The sequence below is a fragment of the Molothrus ater genome, chromosome 6, assembly GCF_012460135.2.
Source record: "Molothrus ater isolate BHLD 08-10-18 breed brown headed cowbird chromosome 6, BPBGC_Mater_1.1, whole genome shotgun sequence".
Taxonomy (NCBI): domain Eukaryota; kingdom Metazoa; phylum Chordata; class Aves; order Passeriformes; family Icteridae; genus Molothrus; species Molothrus ater.
This window is the reverse complement of record NC_050483.2, coordinates 34,125,260-34,144,562: the sequence shown is the minus strand read 5'-3', so window position 1 is coordinate 34,144,562 and position 19,303 is coordinate 34,125,260. Positions and strand designations below refer to the sequence as shown.

Here is a 19,303-nt window from a genome sequence, read left to right as displayed (position 1 = left end):
TTTGAGTTCTAGTGAAAGCTGTCACCTATTCAATCACAGTGAAAGAAATTGGTATGTATGTGGGTATGAATAGGTATGTGCACACATATGTGCATGGCTGTCCAGATGTCATATCTAAAAGATGTGTTATTAACCTGAGTTGAGCTTCCAGTGAATGCACCCTTATTTGTGTGAGTGTCCTAAGCAAGCAGCTCCAACGTTATTTTGTCTGGATGAAAACAAGAGCATCAATGTCCTAGAATTTCAACCAGCCCTTGTTTCCCCTTTCATTTTGGGAGGTCTGGGATCATCAGGCTTTGCTTTGAGAGACACCTTTCTGTCAGTGAGGAATATGGGTACAGATTCTGTGTTAAGACCAATTAATTCTCTGTCAAGAAGCAAGGTAAAAAGGAGAGAGATAGGAACTAAAGGACAAAACTGTCCAGTTGATCTTTCTGTAGCATTTCACTTATCTGTGAAGTGTTACAGAAACACAACACATATCTTATGTGTTGCATTTAAGACTACATTTTGTCATTTATATGACAAAGGGGTTTTTTATGCATTATGTTGAAGACCCTGTAAGATACTTCTAACACATTTGAATTGAAAAAACATTTTTATTTTATGACTTTCATTTTCCTAGGATTTATGCAGATGTGCAGTGGAAGAGTTCAAGAGTTTTATCAGAACTTCATGTTAAGCAAGTTACTGACAATTTTTAGTTTGCTTGGCAATAGTGTCCAAGCACAGTCCTATTTCCCCAGGGGTTTGCAAGATCAGTTTTTGGCTGAATCAGTCTGTGTGGTGTTCTATAGAATCCTACTTTAACAGCCAGCTGATCATGGGTCACAAGAATGCATGTATGGGACATTGGGTTTAGTAGAGTGCTGTACTGGGAGTTGTCAAACAAAAAGTTTAATGTAAATGAGCAGATGAGAGACTGTAGTGCAGCTTTCACTTAGTTGAGGTTTTAGCTTCAGCTTCTCTCACAGGTTCTCACTTTTAGTATCAGAGAAATTGGCATGGTACACTGGAAAAGTACAAGGAGATTTAATTAGTGGATATATTGGGATTACCCTGGGCTGCTATTGCATTGTGCTTTTTAGGTTTTCAAATTCTCTTTAAGATTGACGTAAAAGCCCAATGTAAAGTTTATAGAGTCATATAAATGCCAGAGATTTCTGAAAGGTACCATGCATTCCCCAAAACATTTCAGCTGAGAAATGCTTCTTATTTTCCAAAGATACAGAAGCACATTTAACATTTAGTGAGCATTTCTGTGAACAGATGAACTCCTACACATTGAATCAGTCTTTAAGTAAGCATTTTAAATTTTAATGGCAACCATGTATAGATGTGTGCCAGTTAAGTACAGAAATGCAAACATCAAAAGCATCAGGATCATTTATCCTGTTGCATCTCCTGCCATTTATTCTAATGGTTGCTTTAAAAGCTGTATCAGTTGTCCAATAAATAAATAGCATTCTCTGAGAAAAATCATGGTCTGTTGTTTGGAAGTTCTTGAAAAAATTAGTGTGGCGTCCAAGGATATTTGCCAGAAATAAAATTTTAGATAGTTACCTGAGGTAGGAGGAAAAATGAGTTCTTAAAGTTATTGCAAGCCTGTTTACGTTTTAGTCCTAATTTATTAGATATCAAAAGAGTCTTTTGTCTAGTTTCCTGTAAATTGTGTGATGCCTGCTAATGATTTCACTTTTCCCTCTCCTATGGAACTGTAGAGAAAAAAAGAAATAGTCTATATAATGCCATGTAAAAAAAAGGACCCAAAAATGCCTCCCTCAAAACTAAACAAAAAAAAAAATTAAAAAACCAGATTAAGGTTTCCTTTTTACTCTGATGGTTTTACATTACAATTTTTTTTGGTGAGTGTACAGGCAAAGGTATTTTTGTGCGATTAGTATTCTGCCTCTTATTTGAAAAGAAAAAGTTAAAACCCACACATGCAAATTGAATTTGGATTCTAATATGAGGGGAAAGAAATGACACTGCACTTGCACTTTTTTCCCCCTTAGGGGAAAAAAAAAACCAAAACAAAAGATTGTAGAAACACCAGCAGCATGTTTTTAGATTTCTTTTTTTTTTCCGATTCATAGCTACATGCAAATTTCTATGAAGGGCTTTGTTATTATTGGACATGCATAAAAACATTTTTTGTGGGTTTATTTAATGTACAGGGGTGATGATCACCTATTCTACATTTAGCTATTATCTTTGTCAGAATTATTCCTCTCTTGTATGTGTTTTGTATCTTCATATATAAAAGGCAGTGTCAATACATGACCCTAGCACCTAATTGAGTTGTAAATAATTTTTTAAAAGAGAATAATTTTATGTTGTTTATGCTTACAGAACATAAGTAAGGGCAGTGAGATTGGTAGTTAGATTTTCTTTGTCAGCTATTTCAAAAATTAGGTCTGCCTTTTAAATACATATTTTGAAAATCATATGAAAAAAATTTTACATACGGATGGCTGAGCTTTTGTTCACAGAAATGTGAAAAAAGGATTGGATAAAACTGTTAGCTGAAAATTATAAGCAATCTGGCACTTTAATTCATACACTAGAGAGCCTAAAAGTTCTTAAAATGACAGAAATTTCACCAGTGTTAGTGATTTGTAGGTTTATTTTTGCTATACAGGTTGGTCATGTAGCTGTCAGTTTTTCTTTTGCATAATTCTTACAAATCATTTTACTTTAGTATCTGACTGAGAAGCTATTACAGTTTGAAGGAATATGACAACATTGCTTTAAAAAGATTAATACAATTCAAAACTGTATAGGTATACAATTCCTCCACATTTTATAACTTTTAAATTTTTTTGTGCATGTGACTATTAAAGCAAATATACAATTTCAAACGTTAACTCTGCGTGAGATGTGTTGTTGCACAGTTTTATTTTTTCATGGAACAGCGATTTCTGCTACTACATTCTAGTTCATACGTACTGAAATGTAGCATGCTTGGTCTGAGGTATTACATACAGCATATTTTTATTATGCAGCACCTTCTGAAATAGCACAGATTGCAAAACACCCTTTAGTCGCTTAGCGTCAAGTGTACCGAAATCGCTGTTTGGCACGGGCTGTTTTCCGTGCAGGTGTTTTGACAGGAGCCGTCCCTGTTGAGCGCTCTCGGGATGAGCTGTGGCTGGCCCGGAACCCGATCTGGGGCTTGTTTGCCTGTGTTGTCTGCAGAGGCAGGGAAGAACACTTGCATTAGCTGCATTGATCAGCCCACCTCGCATCGCATCGTTTAGGAGACAATTAATACTCCCTTGTAAAGACTCCCCGGAGCATTTCCTTGGAGCTGGATTGCTTTACACAGAAACCACAGGCGGTGTTTGCAGAAGGGGAGGGAGCCAAGTAGGAAAAAGCAAAAGGGCATCAAGAAAGCTTTGTCTAGGAACCAAGTTTCATTTGCTGTGGTGACTTTCACTCGTGGCAAACTCCCTTTTCTGAGAAAGCATTTGGAAAAGAAAATTAGCTGTATTTTGAAGCTGGTTTGTTGAAAAGATGCTGTAAGAGGTCACAAAAATATTTGTAAAAGCTTCCTCTTGAGAAATATGCGTTTGATTGGGAGACTTTTATAACTTGCAGTTAAGAGTGTAAACATTCTAATTCTATGTTAAGGATTAATAATCTGACATATTTGGACATATTGGTTGACAGGTTTTAATTCTAATTTTAATTATTTTTAGATAACATATTTTGATAGACAAAAAAAAAAAAAGCACGTTTCTTATTCTGTCTTTTTTGCTGTAGTGCTTCTACCAGTGTTGAATTTCAGTATTGCCTGATACTTAACATAAAAATCAGATTTTAAGTATATGTGAATAAGTTATCTTAAGAGCAGGCAAGGCTCTTAGTGTGCTTCTTCTTCTTTAAGTAATAAAATATTTAATATTAGAGATAGAAGTAGGTGAAGAGTATAAACTAATAAAACCTAATTTTTTTCTTGGAAATTCCGAAGGTTACTGTACTGTTCTCTGTTAAAGTCTATGTTGCATTCTTGTAAGGAGCATATCTTAAGATGATAAAAGGTGATAAAATTTTATGTTTTATATAAATATAAAATTGAATGGAAGGGAATTCTATGGAGAAGGTTGCTTACCACTCTGGTACATTAACCTATGTGAGTCCCTGCAGGTTGCACAGTGGAAATGAGGCCAACCAACATGTAGTGAATTTCAGAAATTGTTGCAAACTTGTTGGTATTTGCCACATCATTACATTGCCATTTCATTCTTATGTAGAGTGAATGAATTTTATGTGAGAAAAGATTAATTTGTGACCTTATATCAATAGTATTTACTAGGAATATATAAGTGAAAAATATTATTTTATTTATTTTTGTGCTAATTCTATGGCTCAGATTTGTTATTTTGCTCCCGTTCTCCATAGTCTTGAAGCAAAATATGTACTGACATTGAATAGAGGTATGGCTTATAGATATAGATATATCTGGCTTATCTTTGCAACACAATCAGTACTAAGGTACTACTATATTTTTAGGAATACACCAATATTTTGATAGTTTATTTTATAATTGTCTTCTGTTAATAGAACTGTTCTACTGATATTTGAAAACAACAGGTGAGGTGATGAATATAAAAAAATTGTGTATATTGGAAGTGTAAACAATATGTTTTTGAAAGTATGGATTATGTGAAATTCTAAGGCAGTTTTACTTGAGTGTGTAGGTTGTCTTATGTTGGTATTCCTGTAGAATGAAATTGGAAACTACAATATTCCTTTTTAAGTTCGTTTTGAGGGGTTTGAGGAGTTTTTTCCTAACTCCTGTCAGATCCTGTTTTTCAAGTCAAGACTGATTTTCTGGAACCTATTTAAGTGGTTTGATATGTTGAATACAGAACATGGATTGTTTCAGTGAAGTGTTATACTCTTACCCTTCAGATGGGTACTGGAAGGTTTTATATTTGTTTAGTCATATCAAATCATCTAAAACCAGTCTCCTCACAAAAAAAAAAAAATCAAGGAACTATTTTTCAACAGTTCTGCATCCATCTTCAGCCATCTTGGAGATTTTTTTAAATAAGAAATCAATAGATAAGAACTGGTGTTGATTTTCTGTAGCACAAACAGAACAATTTCATTTTGGAAGCAGGTTATGAGTATTCTGACTGATGTTATCCAGGCTGATTTGGAAAGTTAGTTATTGTGGGATCTATACCAATAGCTGTTTACAATGCCTTCACCTCATCAGTATGTTATCTTTCAGAAACCTGTCATTTGTTCTTTTAGGGAGGTATTGTTCATTGGTTTTGCAGCATGCCTTTGAGTGCCATCTTTGTGCCCTAACTGAAGCAGTTTGTGGGACCTTGAAGAATCCTCAGCATTCAGATGACTTTTGGTATTTGCAGGTACTACGGAGCGGGTGTGTCTGATCCAGGGAACAGTGGAAGCACTAAATGCAGTTCATGGCTTCATTGCAGAGAAGATTCGAGAAATGCCTCAGAATGTGGCCAAGACAGAGCCTGTCAGCATCCTACAGCCTCAGACCACTGTTAATCCAGACCGCATCAAACAAGTGAGTTTTTGCTTGGGAATAGAGAGTCACAGCAGCTCCTTAGAAGTCTTAAAGCTTTAGTGCTGGAAGGGGTAAACATAACATGTTCTTTAAGAAAATGTTATTTTAGATTTTATTAACTTGCTGGTACTCTTTTTTTCCTTGTACTTACATGTTCCATGTTTCTCAGCAGTTCTTTTAGACAGTATTTTATAAATTCCAACGCCATGCTCTAATGTGTTTTTTTCATAAACTTTTCTTTACTGTACAAGGTGATAATAGACCTCTAGGTCTTAGTTAAAGATTGCTGAATTTTAATCTTAAATGGTGAACCTTCTGTAAATCTTAAAATGTTACTAAAAATCACAGATTAACTGAATGTTCTTTTCATTTATGTATATAAATAAAAGAAAAAAGTTAACTTTTTTTTAGACCCTAAATAAGATAATTTAAAATCTTGCCTGTAAGAACTTGAAAACCTAAGGATAATTTACTTGGGAAGTTTTTTACAATTTCATTTTATGTTATTTTTGGGCGTCTTTTTGCCTATTTTTTACTGGCTTCATTCAAAATCTTTGGTACTGCAAAAACTATTTGCAAGCTATTCTTGCCCTAGTTCTTTATTCTTTGATTTTCAATAAAAATTTTAATTTTCAAAAATTTGCTCTGTAAGGAGAATGGGAAATATGCATCATACAGGATTTAAGTTATTACTAAATTTTTTTCTTATCTCTCTATCCTGTAGAGGAAAGATTTTAGTGTCTCATGTATCCTATGTGGGAAAAGATTGTTTTGTCCTTCTATGCTAGTAAGGTTCAATTTCCTATAATTTGGCAACTGTGTGCAATTATTTTACTTTGTATACAGTGACTTACACAAAATACTTATATAAAGATGTTTTTGAGCAGGATGAGTTTGCAACAGACTGCTTTGGATGGATGAAACTGTGCATAAACAATTTATATGATTTCTAATACTTACAACTCCTTTTTTTTTTCTGTATGCAATAATTTTGCATACAAATTACTCTAGATAATTGATAATAAAATACTAAAAAGAAAGCCCCCAATTTTATAAGATTAGTTTCTCAATTACTAGACATGAAAATGATTATGCCTGAAAGATAAAGATCTGAAATTGATCTATATTTTGAGTGACTTTTCTGCTGATAAAATATTGGCTTTTATGCCAATATTTCTTAATCCAGTGAGAAATGAGTGTTTTCTATTACAATAAAAAGTGGTTTTCCAATTTTGAAATTAAATGAAGCTAGTTTTTTAGGTAAGTCAGTAAGATCCTGAGAAACTAGAGAACAGAGCTCTTTAGTGAAATGCCTAAATAATTACTCTCTTGTGTCTGAAGATGATATATCCTGTTGTCCACACTATTTCTTCAGAAAATGTATTTGCAAAGTTGTTGAAGTTGTTTTTCTTTTATTTTGGGGGCTTGTTTTTTGATTGGTTGGTTGGTTTGGTTGTTTGTTTAGTTTTTGCTGGTTTTTTTTTCTTTTTAAATCTTTTTCCTCTTTTTTGAAAATTTGTTTAGTTTGGGGTTTGTTGGTTTGAAATTTTAAGTTCACTTAAATTCTGGAGGGATGGATTAGTGAATGCAGTCACTACTAATGAAGCTAAGACAGACTAAAGTACAATGTATACTAGCTTTGCATCTTAAAATATAAACATAATACTTGTATACATACAGGTGCATAATATAACATCAAATATTTGGGGATATGCATGTGCATATGTTAAGCAATTTTAACTACAATGAATTGCTTAAATTCTCTTTTAATGAAGCAATATCTGTTCATGATAAATTATTGCGCTATAAATATTGACTCAATCTAAAATTGACTCAAACCTAAAATCCATTATTTTTGCCAAGAGATGAAATTGTTAGCTTAGTTCTTAGGTAGAATTTGGAGTGAATTAATCTGTCCTTCAGTGTCAGAGTATACTGTACCTTAATGAAAGATATAATACCTTGATTAAAAATTTAAGTGAATAATATTTTATAACAGGTTACCGTGATTTAGCACTCCAGCGTTCTTATTTTCTTGAGAGTATAAATAAGACAATTCAATTAAAATTATTAGTAAAATTTTAATACTAGTAATTTTGATTTTTTTAAATAAGCTTTATTCTTTGTAATTTCTTCCTTTATGCAAAATTTTACATGGTTCTTCTAGTCTTGGAATGTTACCCAAGAACACTGGCACACAAAGTATTACATTGCAGATTGAAGAAAATTTAAAGTTGATCTACTTTCATTTAGGAACTCTGAAAATGTTTCAGTCAAAAAGAAGATGTAGTTATCTCCCCGTGAATAAAGATTCCAGTAGTTGAAGTCTTGCAAAGCCACTCATATCTGTATGAGCATGCAGCCCTCATTTCTCTGTTGTAATTCTCTGTCTTGGGCTGCTTTATCAACATTCACCCCAGGGAAAGGAGCCAAGAAAGAAAATTTCTGGTTATAGATTCAATGAAGAAAGACAGTAGGTAAGACCTTTACTGGCTACTTGAACTTCAGCACTTTCTGTCTCTGGAAAGGAAGGGGACACAGAAGGGCTGACTCTGGCCTGGCATCTCTCCTTGCTAATGGAAATCATTATCTGAACCTTCTGCCCCTTTAACTTCAGCTTTTTCAGCTGCAGAAGATTTGAAAGCAAATCTATGTGCTTCCTTCTGAGCCTTCTCCAGCTTGTTTTTTTGTCTCTCCTAATCCTTTGGACTTATCAGTAGATACCAGGGAGTTCTCTCTTCCAAGTAGCTCTGTTAGATATTTAATTGACAAATGTTTGTATCTTCTATATCTACACAACATAGACAATCTCCATGGATGTCAGCCATCTGCTATTTCTGTAAGTATCATTAAACAACAACCAACTGGTTCCTGTGCCCTTTTTCTTTCCAGAAACTGCTATGAGCATTTAGCCTCCTTTTTCTCTCTATAATAGTGTCGTACAAACTCTTTCAAACCATATCGTAACTCACAGGAACAAAAACACATTTTCATAAGACATCATGAGCCTGAGCTGTTTAGTCTTTGTAATCAGCATCCAAAGCTTTGAATTTCACCTCTAAATTAATAGCAAATCTTATGAACAATGGAAAAGGCTGCTTAAATTGGTTTTATCACCTACTTCATAAATTATTACAACTTTTTTGTAGGCTAGTTGAATTTTTCTTCCAGCTTTCAGTTGTAGTAGGTAGCAGATGTAGCAGCCCTGTCCAGGAAGCACATGAAACAGAGATGGCCATTGCTGAACTGTGCATTTTATGGAAGGAAAGAGGACCTATCTTAAAGATATCTGTGTTTTAAGCAAGACTTTGCACTGTTTGGCCTTCTGAGATCCCTTCCTACCTGAATGATTCTTAGATTCTATGAAATGTTTAGGTCTTTTAAAACATAGAAAAGAATTAGAATTTCCTCCTCGTAAATCAAGGAAGAAAACTTTAATGTACAAATAAACTTTCAGATATAGAATTTCCAATTAAAGCTTTCACTGGAACCAGTTTCACTTCAGCTTTTTCAATAGATAATTAATGTTTCATGAGTTAGACTCCTGTTTATTAATCATGGTCCCAGTTATTTTATTCAAAATCTACAAAAGTTATTGGCTGAACTCAGATCTGTAATTTCATGTTCCTCTCTTGAAAACAACTGCTTTTAGAGCAGAAATGTTGATCAACAACAAAAAAGAAAACGTAATGATTTTTAAATAAAAAAATTTCTTTCAAATGCCTATATAGAACCTGAGTTTAAGAATACACAGCTAAAAATATTGGCTTAAATGGAGGAGAGGGTTGGTGGTTTGGATTATGAGTTCTTCAGACTATAAAGGCCCAGTAGACTTCATAGAATCATGGAATGGTTTTAGTTGGAAGGCAAATTAAAGATCATCTAGATCCAGCCCCTTTGCCAGGAATACTAGACCAGGTTGCCTTATCCAGCCTGGCTTTGAACAGTTCCAAGTATGGATCATCTGCAGATTATCTGGTCAACCTCTTCTAGTGCCTCACCACCATCACAGTAAGGCTTCCCCCTAATATCTAATCTAGATCTACCTGTTCCAGTTTGAAAACCTCATCCCTTGTCCAGTCACTACTCTACCTGATAAGAAGTCTGTCCCAATCTTTCCTATGGGCCCCCTTTAAGTGATGAAAATCTGCTCTACGGTCTCCAAGAAGTTTTCCTGTCTCTAGAATAAACAATGCCAATTCTCTCAGCCTATCTTCATAGGAGAGGTGCATCTAGTCACAAGTGGACCTATTGTGGATCTTCTCCAGCAGATCCATATGTTTCTCCTATCTTGCGAGTCCCAGAGGTAGATGCAGCACTGCAGGTAGGGTCTCACTAGAGCAGAGGGACAGAATCACTTCTCATCCTCATAGACACACTTCTTCTAGAGGAGCCTAGGGTGCAGTTTGCTCTCTGGCCTGCATGTGCACATTGCTGGATTGTATTCAGTTCTTAATCCACCAACATGCTCAGATTCTTCCTATCTGAAGAAACTTCCATTGGTTGCTTAAAAAGCCTATCCTTTCTGAGAACCCTTCTTTTCTTTATCATCTGTTGAAGAAAAAAGTCTGTCACCTAGTAAATCCTACTAAACTGTGGAATGAGAAAATTAAAGTTTTCTTTTAAACAAAAAATAAGTAGCTTCATAGATCACAGTGTCTTTTCATCTAGTTAAAAACTTCTCATGAACATTTTTCACTTATGAACAGAGGTGAAAAATCACACCAGTTATCATTCTGCAATGTATAGTAAGATATGCAGAGGTCTTCACAAGTTGCAAGAACTAAAAAAAGCTATTTAGTTCTGTATGTTGAATCCAATGGCAAAAGTTTAGTATTCCATAAAAATATGTATACTTTATCCTGTCCCTCATCTGCTCAATTCTGCTGGCAGATCGCTAGTTTTATTTTGTGTTTTATTTCAGCAGTGTTGGATACAATCTCAATATTTATGCAAAACTTCGTCTATGAATGCAGTCAAGTTTGTAGCTGTTTATTAAGTCTTCTGTGCTTCAAAAGTGGAATGAGAATAGAATATTTTGTTGAGGGATGAACAGCAGCATTCAACTTCACATAAATTTTCAGTAGTGTTTTGGTTCTTCAGAAAATTTTTAAGTTCTCTCATACCTTCTGGTGGCTTTGCAGTTTTGGTGTATCTTTCTGTATCCCAAAGTATCCCAGAATGAAGAGGTAACCTTCTCTTCAAGATTGCTTTTTAAACCTGTATGTTATAGGATCTCTCATGTTACAGCACCAGATCTTGTAGTAGTTCTATGTTACTGTGATAAGTTTTGATGAATGAGGACGTCCTCATTATTTTTTGTGCCTTTTACTGTAATAGTAATTCTAAATTATTCCTTTCATCCAGAGTTGCTCTGGTGATCCAGATGGAGCCTGGTGGTTTTCTTCAATCTTCTTATCCCTTCTTGTCTTTGACAAAACATGAGATAATCTTTCTTCACGATCATACTTAACCATACTTATTTCCTTTCTCAAAGTCAGGTTCCCAAGAGTTCATAAATACAGATGAGTTACCTCTTAGTCTTTTTGAATTTCCCTATGCCCTGTCTCTTCTTCCACTCAAAAGCAAAACCAAATGCAGAGACTGAAATATAATCAAAATTTATTTTATTCGTTCTTTACAGAAATGAAAAGGTAGGAAAAAAAAAGGTCACTGAAGTCATCAAAGTGGCCTTTTTACAGTCTGAATTGTAAGCAAATTACTAATCCTTGATTATTTCTTTATCCAAATTATATTTTTTGAAATGTGTTATATATTTATATAGTAATCTCCAAGATAAGAATCTTTTGGCAGAGTTACAGATTAAAAGAGATCACAGCAGATGTGAAGAAGACTCTGTTTAGCAAAGCAGCAGTCTTTTATCTCTGATAGTGTTGAAAGTCTAGTAAGTCAGTAGGTTGTGCAGTGGGGCCTCACAGTTCTCTCTGTTTCTCATTTCAACTGCAGAAGGTCTTAAACTTTTCCTAAAGTGCATCAAAATATTGACTTAAGCAAATTAGTTTTATCACAGTAATTTCAGTGATTAAAAACACCAATATTAATATATGCAGGACTGAAACTCAGTATTAGGTTAGTCTTAATAGTTATTTATTGCAGGTAATGTTGTTACCAAGATCTCCTTTGTTTGGCAAGCTTTGTAGTGAGAAACTAGAAAATGGGAAACTGTAAATACAGTCACCTTCACATTGAAATTATGTTCTTTCTATGCTTTCATGTCTGTAACCCTGTTTCAATTAATATTTTCTGCCTTCTCTTTCTAGTCCTAAATATATAAATATACTAGTAAGTACTGAGTTAATTGTCTCAGTACAGTTTTAATATTTATTACCCATGGTGTAAGTATTGAAATTTCTGTAGTGTAAAAATGTATATAAGGGTGTCATAGTAATCAAAAGAGGACTCAGAGACCTTTTGAAACACCATTGCAGATGGACTGTATGTAATCTATATTGCCATGGTGCGGCTATATCTTAACTATATTAATCAAAAAATATCAAGAATGGAAGTGTGATGATTTGACCATATTTCTGCACACCCTTTAGTGTATTGTGCTCCCTGAGAGAAGTCTCTCACAGTATAGTCAGTGCTTGGGCACAAAGTAGTAGTATTTTCTTGGACTTTCTGAAGATGCTACACCTCAAATGTGATTAAAACAGAATTTTATTTCTAAAATTAGGCTCCTTTTTAAATATTTAAAATCTGTTTTCTCAAATGCATGTTCTAGAAGGGTAAAGTCAGTACAAAAATACCGTAACCGTAACCTGTAACTCATTATTGTATCAGTAAGTACTAGGAAAGGTAATAGTGTTAAAGAAAACAGAGAACTTTAATTTCATCATGGCTTAGATTATACTATTCAAGAAACATCTTAAAAAACACTCTGCAAGTTTTAGAAGTGGTGTGTAGTAGAAATTCTAACTTTTTTTTCTATAACATCAGTAGTCAACCTGCAATTTCAGGAAATCCTCAATTGCCATATGGAAGTAGCAGATTCAAAAATTGAAATTTGTAATGTAAATTCATCTTACAATTTCTAACCTGTTTATACATCTCGTTGTCAGAAACCTAACTACTAAATTTGAGTGCTTGCCTAATGCAAAAGATTTGCCAATTTTAAAGCATTCTATGCTGCGTAATAAGTCAGAATATTGGGCTCTGTCCAACTTTCTAATTTAAGGAGCAATTTTGCTGAAAAGTTTCTGCAAAGCAATCGAGACTGTATTATGCTTAACAGCCAGTGAAAATTCAATACAAACTCCAAATGTCTGTTTCTGGTGGGGGCTTTTTAATGTTTGAAAATGATTAAAATATATGAGAAAAATAAATAGGTGTATCTTCAGAATTATATGGAAGCTTGAAAAGAGACTAATTCTTAAAAAACACTGTCAATTATTTTTTATATATATATGTGTGTGTATGTGTGTGTATATACATATATATATATAAAACTAAAAGTAGTTATGTCAGTAAACAGTGTAAGAGAGATCAAGCCTCAAATACAAACAACCTGATATACCAAGGAAAAAAGCACCAAAAAACCAAAAAATAATTATTTTCAATATTTAGCCTTTTTTTTTAATAAAAGGTACTTCTCATGGTTGATTCTTGTTCGTTAATACAGTCTTTGCTTTTAAATTTATTAATCTATTTTTTTCCATTGTATTTTAAGCAGGCTTTTGCTCAAATAAATAATGAAATGCTTCTACATAGTAGATGTTATAGTTCAACAGCCACCTGGAATGATTATCATCACTCCTTTTTTCATCACGGCTATATATTTCTGTGCTTTAGGAAGATTGTTATAAATTGAAAATTGAGATGTTTCCAGTTTCTTAAATCATCTGTGGTATCAGTGATTGTCATTATCCAGTGTTGAAGTGTTCTACATATTTCCCTATTAATCCTCTAGTTAAGTTTAATAACAACTGTGAAGAACACACTATTTTTCCTTTTAATAAGCAACCTAGCATACCAAAACAACATACAGTACCATATGTGCTGGTTAGCAGTGGTGTTGACAACACAAATTATCAGTTTTCTGAAATATTTTAGTCAAAATAGATTAGAATTTTTTTTTTCTTTTGGGGATTTCATGATGGAAGTTTAATACTTAGCTATAATAAAGAAAACCTATTGGGGCAATAAACAATTCTCCATTCTTTTTGGTTGGGATTTTTGTTTTGTTTTGGGTATTTTTTTTTGTATTTTTTTCCTGTTTTGCCTTAAATGATAAAAATCAGTTCATTGCAATTTCAGACTTTGGTAAGAGAAATATTGTATCATCTCACTAAAATCAGAAGTATAATTCTATACCTGAACAAGTTTAGCTGTGTACCACTGTGGAATCAGACACATCTTTTGCTAAATAATTCTAGCCCCTCACAAATGGACCCCTCATGATTGTCCCATGTTTGGTACATAAAGACATGGGCGAATCCTTTATAATTGTTTTGATTTTTACAGTGTGGGGTGCCTGCTGAGCAATAGCAGTTTGCCAACTGCATAATTTTTTAAGGTCCTATACATTATAGTATTTTCTACATCACTATCGTGAAAGAGTCCCAGTTGATGCTTAAACTGTTTTTATTTGTTTTTATTGCTTTACAATGAGTAACAAGTTGGAAGCACAAAATAGAGATCTGTTTCTTAAGGTTTTATTTTTCCTGTTTTGACTGCCTGTTTATGTACAAACTATGAAAAATGGATCTTCATACTGTTTAACATACATCTAAAATATTTGTGTGTGCATATGTACAAGCCCATATTTTGCTAATACACAACTTTATGCATTCACAGTGTCCCAGCTTTCTCATATGCATTAAGAGTTTTAGTGCAAAAGTATGTATACCTATTTTATGAGGGACTGTCAATGATTGTAAGTAACAGAAATGCTGAAAGTGTGAAATTTTGCTTTATTTATTTCTAAATAGTTTTGGTTAGTAACTATATGAGCGTATTATAAATTCCATTGTATAGCAATTTAACACTTATTTCTTGACATAAAAATAGTGTAATTTTTGATATATTATAATATTTATATATTGCAAAGATGTCACAAACATGCTTTGAATAAGTATTGTATGTTATGTTTTGAAAATTGGAGTTTTACTTTTTTACTACATTTATAAAAAGAATAGAAGAGTTTTTCTGTCACGATCTAATACTTTTAAGAGAAATGTGTATATAAAATTTTTAAACAGAGCAGTGCTGTTCAAGAATTAATGTTAAGCATATGTATATTATTTAGAAAAGATGATCAATAAATATGACTCTTAATTCTTTTTTGTGTTTATTTTGAACACAGAACTATAATAAGCTGTTGACCTTTGCTCAACTAAATGAACGTTTTTAACACTAATCATAAATATTTTGTAGTTACTTGTTATGAAGGTATTAGTTGCATGTTCATCCATCATGAGATTGATGCTTACATTTTTTCACCTGCTTCTAGATTTAAAAAGATCAATGAATATTTTAGCAGTTAGAATATAGCCAGAAACGCGGTAGCTTCAGCGTAACTATTGTAAGGTATGGAATACAGTTTGCTGGCTACAAGTCCTTTCTGTACAATGGTGCTTTATAAAGTGCCAGAGCAAATGTCTCTTAATTTCTTTCAGACATTGGCCCTGTTTGTTCATAGAGTGATAACTGTTCCTAGTGTGCTCATTGAACTTGCTGGAATTTTTGTTTACTTATAGTCTTCATTTTCCCCAAGAGGAGGAGAGAGGAAAGAATATATTCCTCATGTGGTCAGCATATTTTTGAGTATTTATGTGAGTTCACCATCTTGATTTCAAGTCACGAATTTGTTTTTACATGCATAAGCATGCATATTTACATGCATTATTTATCCAATTGACTTTAAATTCCATTAAGTTCCAATGAGTAGGAGAAAGATTTTTGTCTTAGGCATTTTTTATTTCTTTTAATTTTCTAGTTATGTTATTTTGTTGGTTTATTTATTTTTTTAACTGTTCAGTCTAAGGCTTGTAAAGGTTGATTTGCTCCTGAACTGCTTTGTTCCCAGACATTGCCATCTTCCCCAACTACCACCAAGTCCTCTCCATCTGATCCCATGACCACCTCCAGAGCCAATCAGGTACAGTATCATCCTACCATCTACACCATACTTTTCACGGGTGACAGCTTGCAAACTGGAGAAAAAGATATGGTGGGTTAAGGATTTATTCGTTCATTCACATATATACACCCATAACCATAGATATCTAACTCTTGTTAGAAATTGGTAAAGTAAATGGAAAATATTTTGCTTCTTTTAATTTATTTTGGTGGGCTTTGTTAAAATCTCTGATGAAAGCAAAGTATCTTTTAAAATAGTTGGGTTGCTTTTTTTTTTCCATTTGATAAATTGCAAGGATACAAAACTGGTGTGTTTGTAGACAGAGCAACTCTTGGTTTATATATGTTTGTGTATATATGCACACACGTATTTACTTCCTTGATCAGTTTTAAATTATGATAGAATTACCCCTAAACCCATGCTTAAATAGCTGGAATTCAACCCAGCAATGGCAAACAGACTTCTTTATTGCAGAATTTTGAAATGTGTCTGTGGACAGTAACATAGGGGCATTATTTAAGTAAAAAAGTATGAAAATTGATTGATGAAGAAAGAAGTAAAATTAAATCTCTCTGAAAACTTTCTAAACACATCTAAGTAAGTTTAATTCATATCGTATTTTTAAATGCATAAACTGTCCTTTTAGCAGCATGTAAATTCTACTAATTTATTTTTATTTTAACTGGAAAAGTCCATGTCCAGTTGATTGTGTTGACAAATTATCATATTATCTTCATCTTCCCTATAAAAGTTGTAGAAAATTGCTACGTACCATGCTTTTTAGAACTTATTCATGCTTAAAAATACCTTCTTTATTTTGATGTACTGCTTAACTTAATGTACTTTGTGTTTGAATAATGTAAGTATTTAGTATATGCTAAGATTTCCCACAGTTTGTTTCAGTTAGCTGAATGTTGCTATCACATCTTGCATAAATAACATCAAATATGAGAAAAGTTTACTTCACAAGCTAATTTCCCCTGAAAGTTAACACTGTTATTAATTACTAATTCTCTGATATTTTTTGAACTGCTTAGAACTTGTTGGTGTATGAACAAACAATTTCACGTGAACAGAAGTGTATTAAAGCATTATACCTTTGATCAACACATGACATTTATTGGGGGGGGTGTCAAATACAGAAACTAATGGAATTTAGGAAGACATTGTATAGATAGAGGAACTACTAAGAAAAATATAGGTTGCGATATCCTTGACTTCAACTTGAAAGCCTTCTTCATCAGCCTGCTTCCATTCCAGCAACAGTTACTTGGCTTCATCATCATTAAATGACAAAGATGAAATCTTTGCCAGCACCTAGGGATGTTTTATTATAAGCTTTGTTCAGCTTTTATTCTCTCTCTCTTAATTTTAGTATTTTGTTTATTTTAATTAGAAGGTTTTGAAAATGAGTACAGGGATTGTTTTTTAATGGGTTCTTACTATCTTTCTTTTCTTTCACACTTTTTTTTTATTATATGTATATCCTGATGATCGTTATTTAGAGAAAAAGGAAGAAGTTCTTTTATTTACAGGATAAATTTTAGCATGTTAATTAGCATAAGAGAAGCACCTACTTTGCATCTGTTCTATGAATTTTATATTATTAGAATTATAGTGTAGTGTATAAACTTTAAATGACCTTTCAATAGCTAAAAATACTTATGCTTATAGAAAGTTGTTCTATGAGAATATTGTCAAGTAATATAGCTAAATTCACAAGCCAAATGACATGTATGCTTTGTGTCCTGTCTGTATTCCAAATTACATCTTTTAATGCACTTTATTCATAACCTGTGTTCAATTCAGTTTTCATACGAGTAATCAAGACCTTTTTTGAACAGCATCAGAACTGTATATATGAAGAAGAGTAATGAGTTCCTTAATTGACTTTTGGAACTGCTTTTATTATTAACTATTGAAACTTGTACAGGTTTATGATTATTTTATCCCTTCTCGTATTTTCTAGTGATTTCTAGCCATTCCAGCAGGAAGCACAAAGCACATGATAAGGCAATTAAGGCTTTCTGTTCATTCTGGTGATAAGTGACATCACTGGCAATTGTTCCCATGCTGTAGTGGTGATTAGCATTCAGCACCAGGGTATCCACAAGTATCTGCACTGCGGCTGTCACATGGAAATAGGTTCCAACACAATCACCTCAAACCTGTCTGCAGCCACATGAACGCCCAACAGGAGAGTATGAGAGAACAATAGTAAATGTTTGTTTTGATATATGGCTGTGTAAGATGGCTCTCAGTAGAAAAATAACCATTCAGGTATGAATTTTCTCACACGATGGTATTTTATGATAACACGAGAGAGCTTAGTTAACTGAATGGATGTCAGGAAAGTCAGTGTTAAGATGTAAGATGAATTCACAGCACACTCTGTTGTGTGCATAAGGTGGCATATTAGGCTTACGATCATTCCATTTTATGTAATGTTTTACTCATGAGAAGATGATATTTTATGTTAAAGATTAGAAAGGTGATTAAGCAAACTTGAAACAATACTTCATGCTGGGTTGCTGTTGAAGTGAGATTTTTTTAAGCTGGGTTGGAGGACTCCCCCATAAATCATTGCAATTAGAGAATTGTCGAGTCTGTGCTTTGATGAGAACAGCTGATGTGAGCCTTGTGCTGTACAAGCATGTCAGTTGTGTTCCCCTGACAGAGTTTGAACAATTTCTAGACACGCTTTTTAATACAAGAAGAAAATAGCACTGCCAACAGAGGTCAGAGGAAGCTAGGCAGGAAATCTGGCTTGTATTAGATCTTCCTTTTAATGACTCACTTTGCCTCCATTCAGATGAGGTCATAACTCCTTTGTATGGCAGTTTCAGCTTTTGATGAATTGTTTTTGGAAAAATCCAGTGTTCATGAACTACTTGTTTTATAATTCTCAAGGAGAGGATAGTGTCTGAAAATGCCTTATCTAGTGGAAGAAAAGTTTCTTTAGAACTGTCATGTTTTGCATTTTACTGAGTTGCCTTGAGTGCAACAGAAACCTCTTCACTGGCAGTGTGTTTCTCTTCTGTTCTTTGTTCCAGGAAGTTATACATCTGCCAATATTATTCTTGTAAATGTCTTATTTTTTCAGTGGAACTTCCTTGGACCTTGTTTCACATTAAAAATACATATTCTGCAAAGTTCTCAAGGAAGAAGGAACCAAAGAGGCAATAGAATTAGAGGCAGTAGAATGTCCAATATTTTTTTCCCCCTCCTGTCTGCCTATTTGCTGAAACTAACTCAATCTTTCTATACTTTTAGACTAAAAGCTTCTGTGTTACACCCTCATGAGCTTGGTCAGCTCTGTTTATAGCCAAACACTGATAGACATATAGCTACCATGGTGAAGCTGTTCTGCTGATGCCCCTGGAGCTGGCAGAATATAGCTTTACTTTTATTTACCAGGAGGAGGAAATCAGTTTCACTTCTCCAAAGTACACTTCAAGAGGTAATTTCATCTCTAAAGTGATAAATAATGCACTAAACATCATATAGAACATGCTTGCTTTTCCTCTGTAGAACCCAGTAAAGGTACAAGTTTTAATTATTTTAAAAATTGACTTTAGATAGACTAGTATTTCTGTAATTAAACTGTTTACATATTTTTATTCATTCACAAGATTATTTTTTTCTTTTTA

General features: G+C 33.5%; 1 protein-coding gene across 3 annotated transcripts in view; it reads left to right on the top strand.

Moving 5' to 3' along the window:
• The window catches only part of NOVA1 (NOVA alternative splicing regulator 1), a 138,931-nt gene that overhangs the window by 97,527 nt on the left and 22,101 nt on the right, over window positions 1-19,303 (top strand). For 2 of the 3 annotated variants that reach the window (XM_036384937.2, XM_054515318.1), the window contains 2 exons: window positions 5,385-5,551; window positions 15,600-15,671. In XM_036384937.2, the coding sequence (XP_036240830.1) occupies window positions 5,385-5,551; window positions 15,600-15,671 (239 nt within the window). The remainder of the gene's footprint in view (window positions 1-5,384; window positions 5,552-15,599; window positions 15,672-19,303) is intronic. The other variant, XM_036384938.2, reaches the window with a different exon arrangement.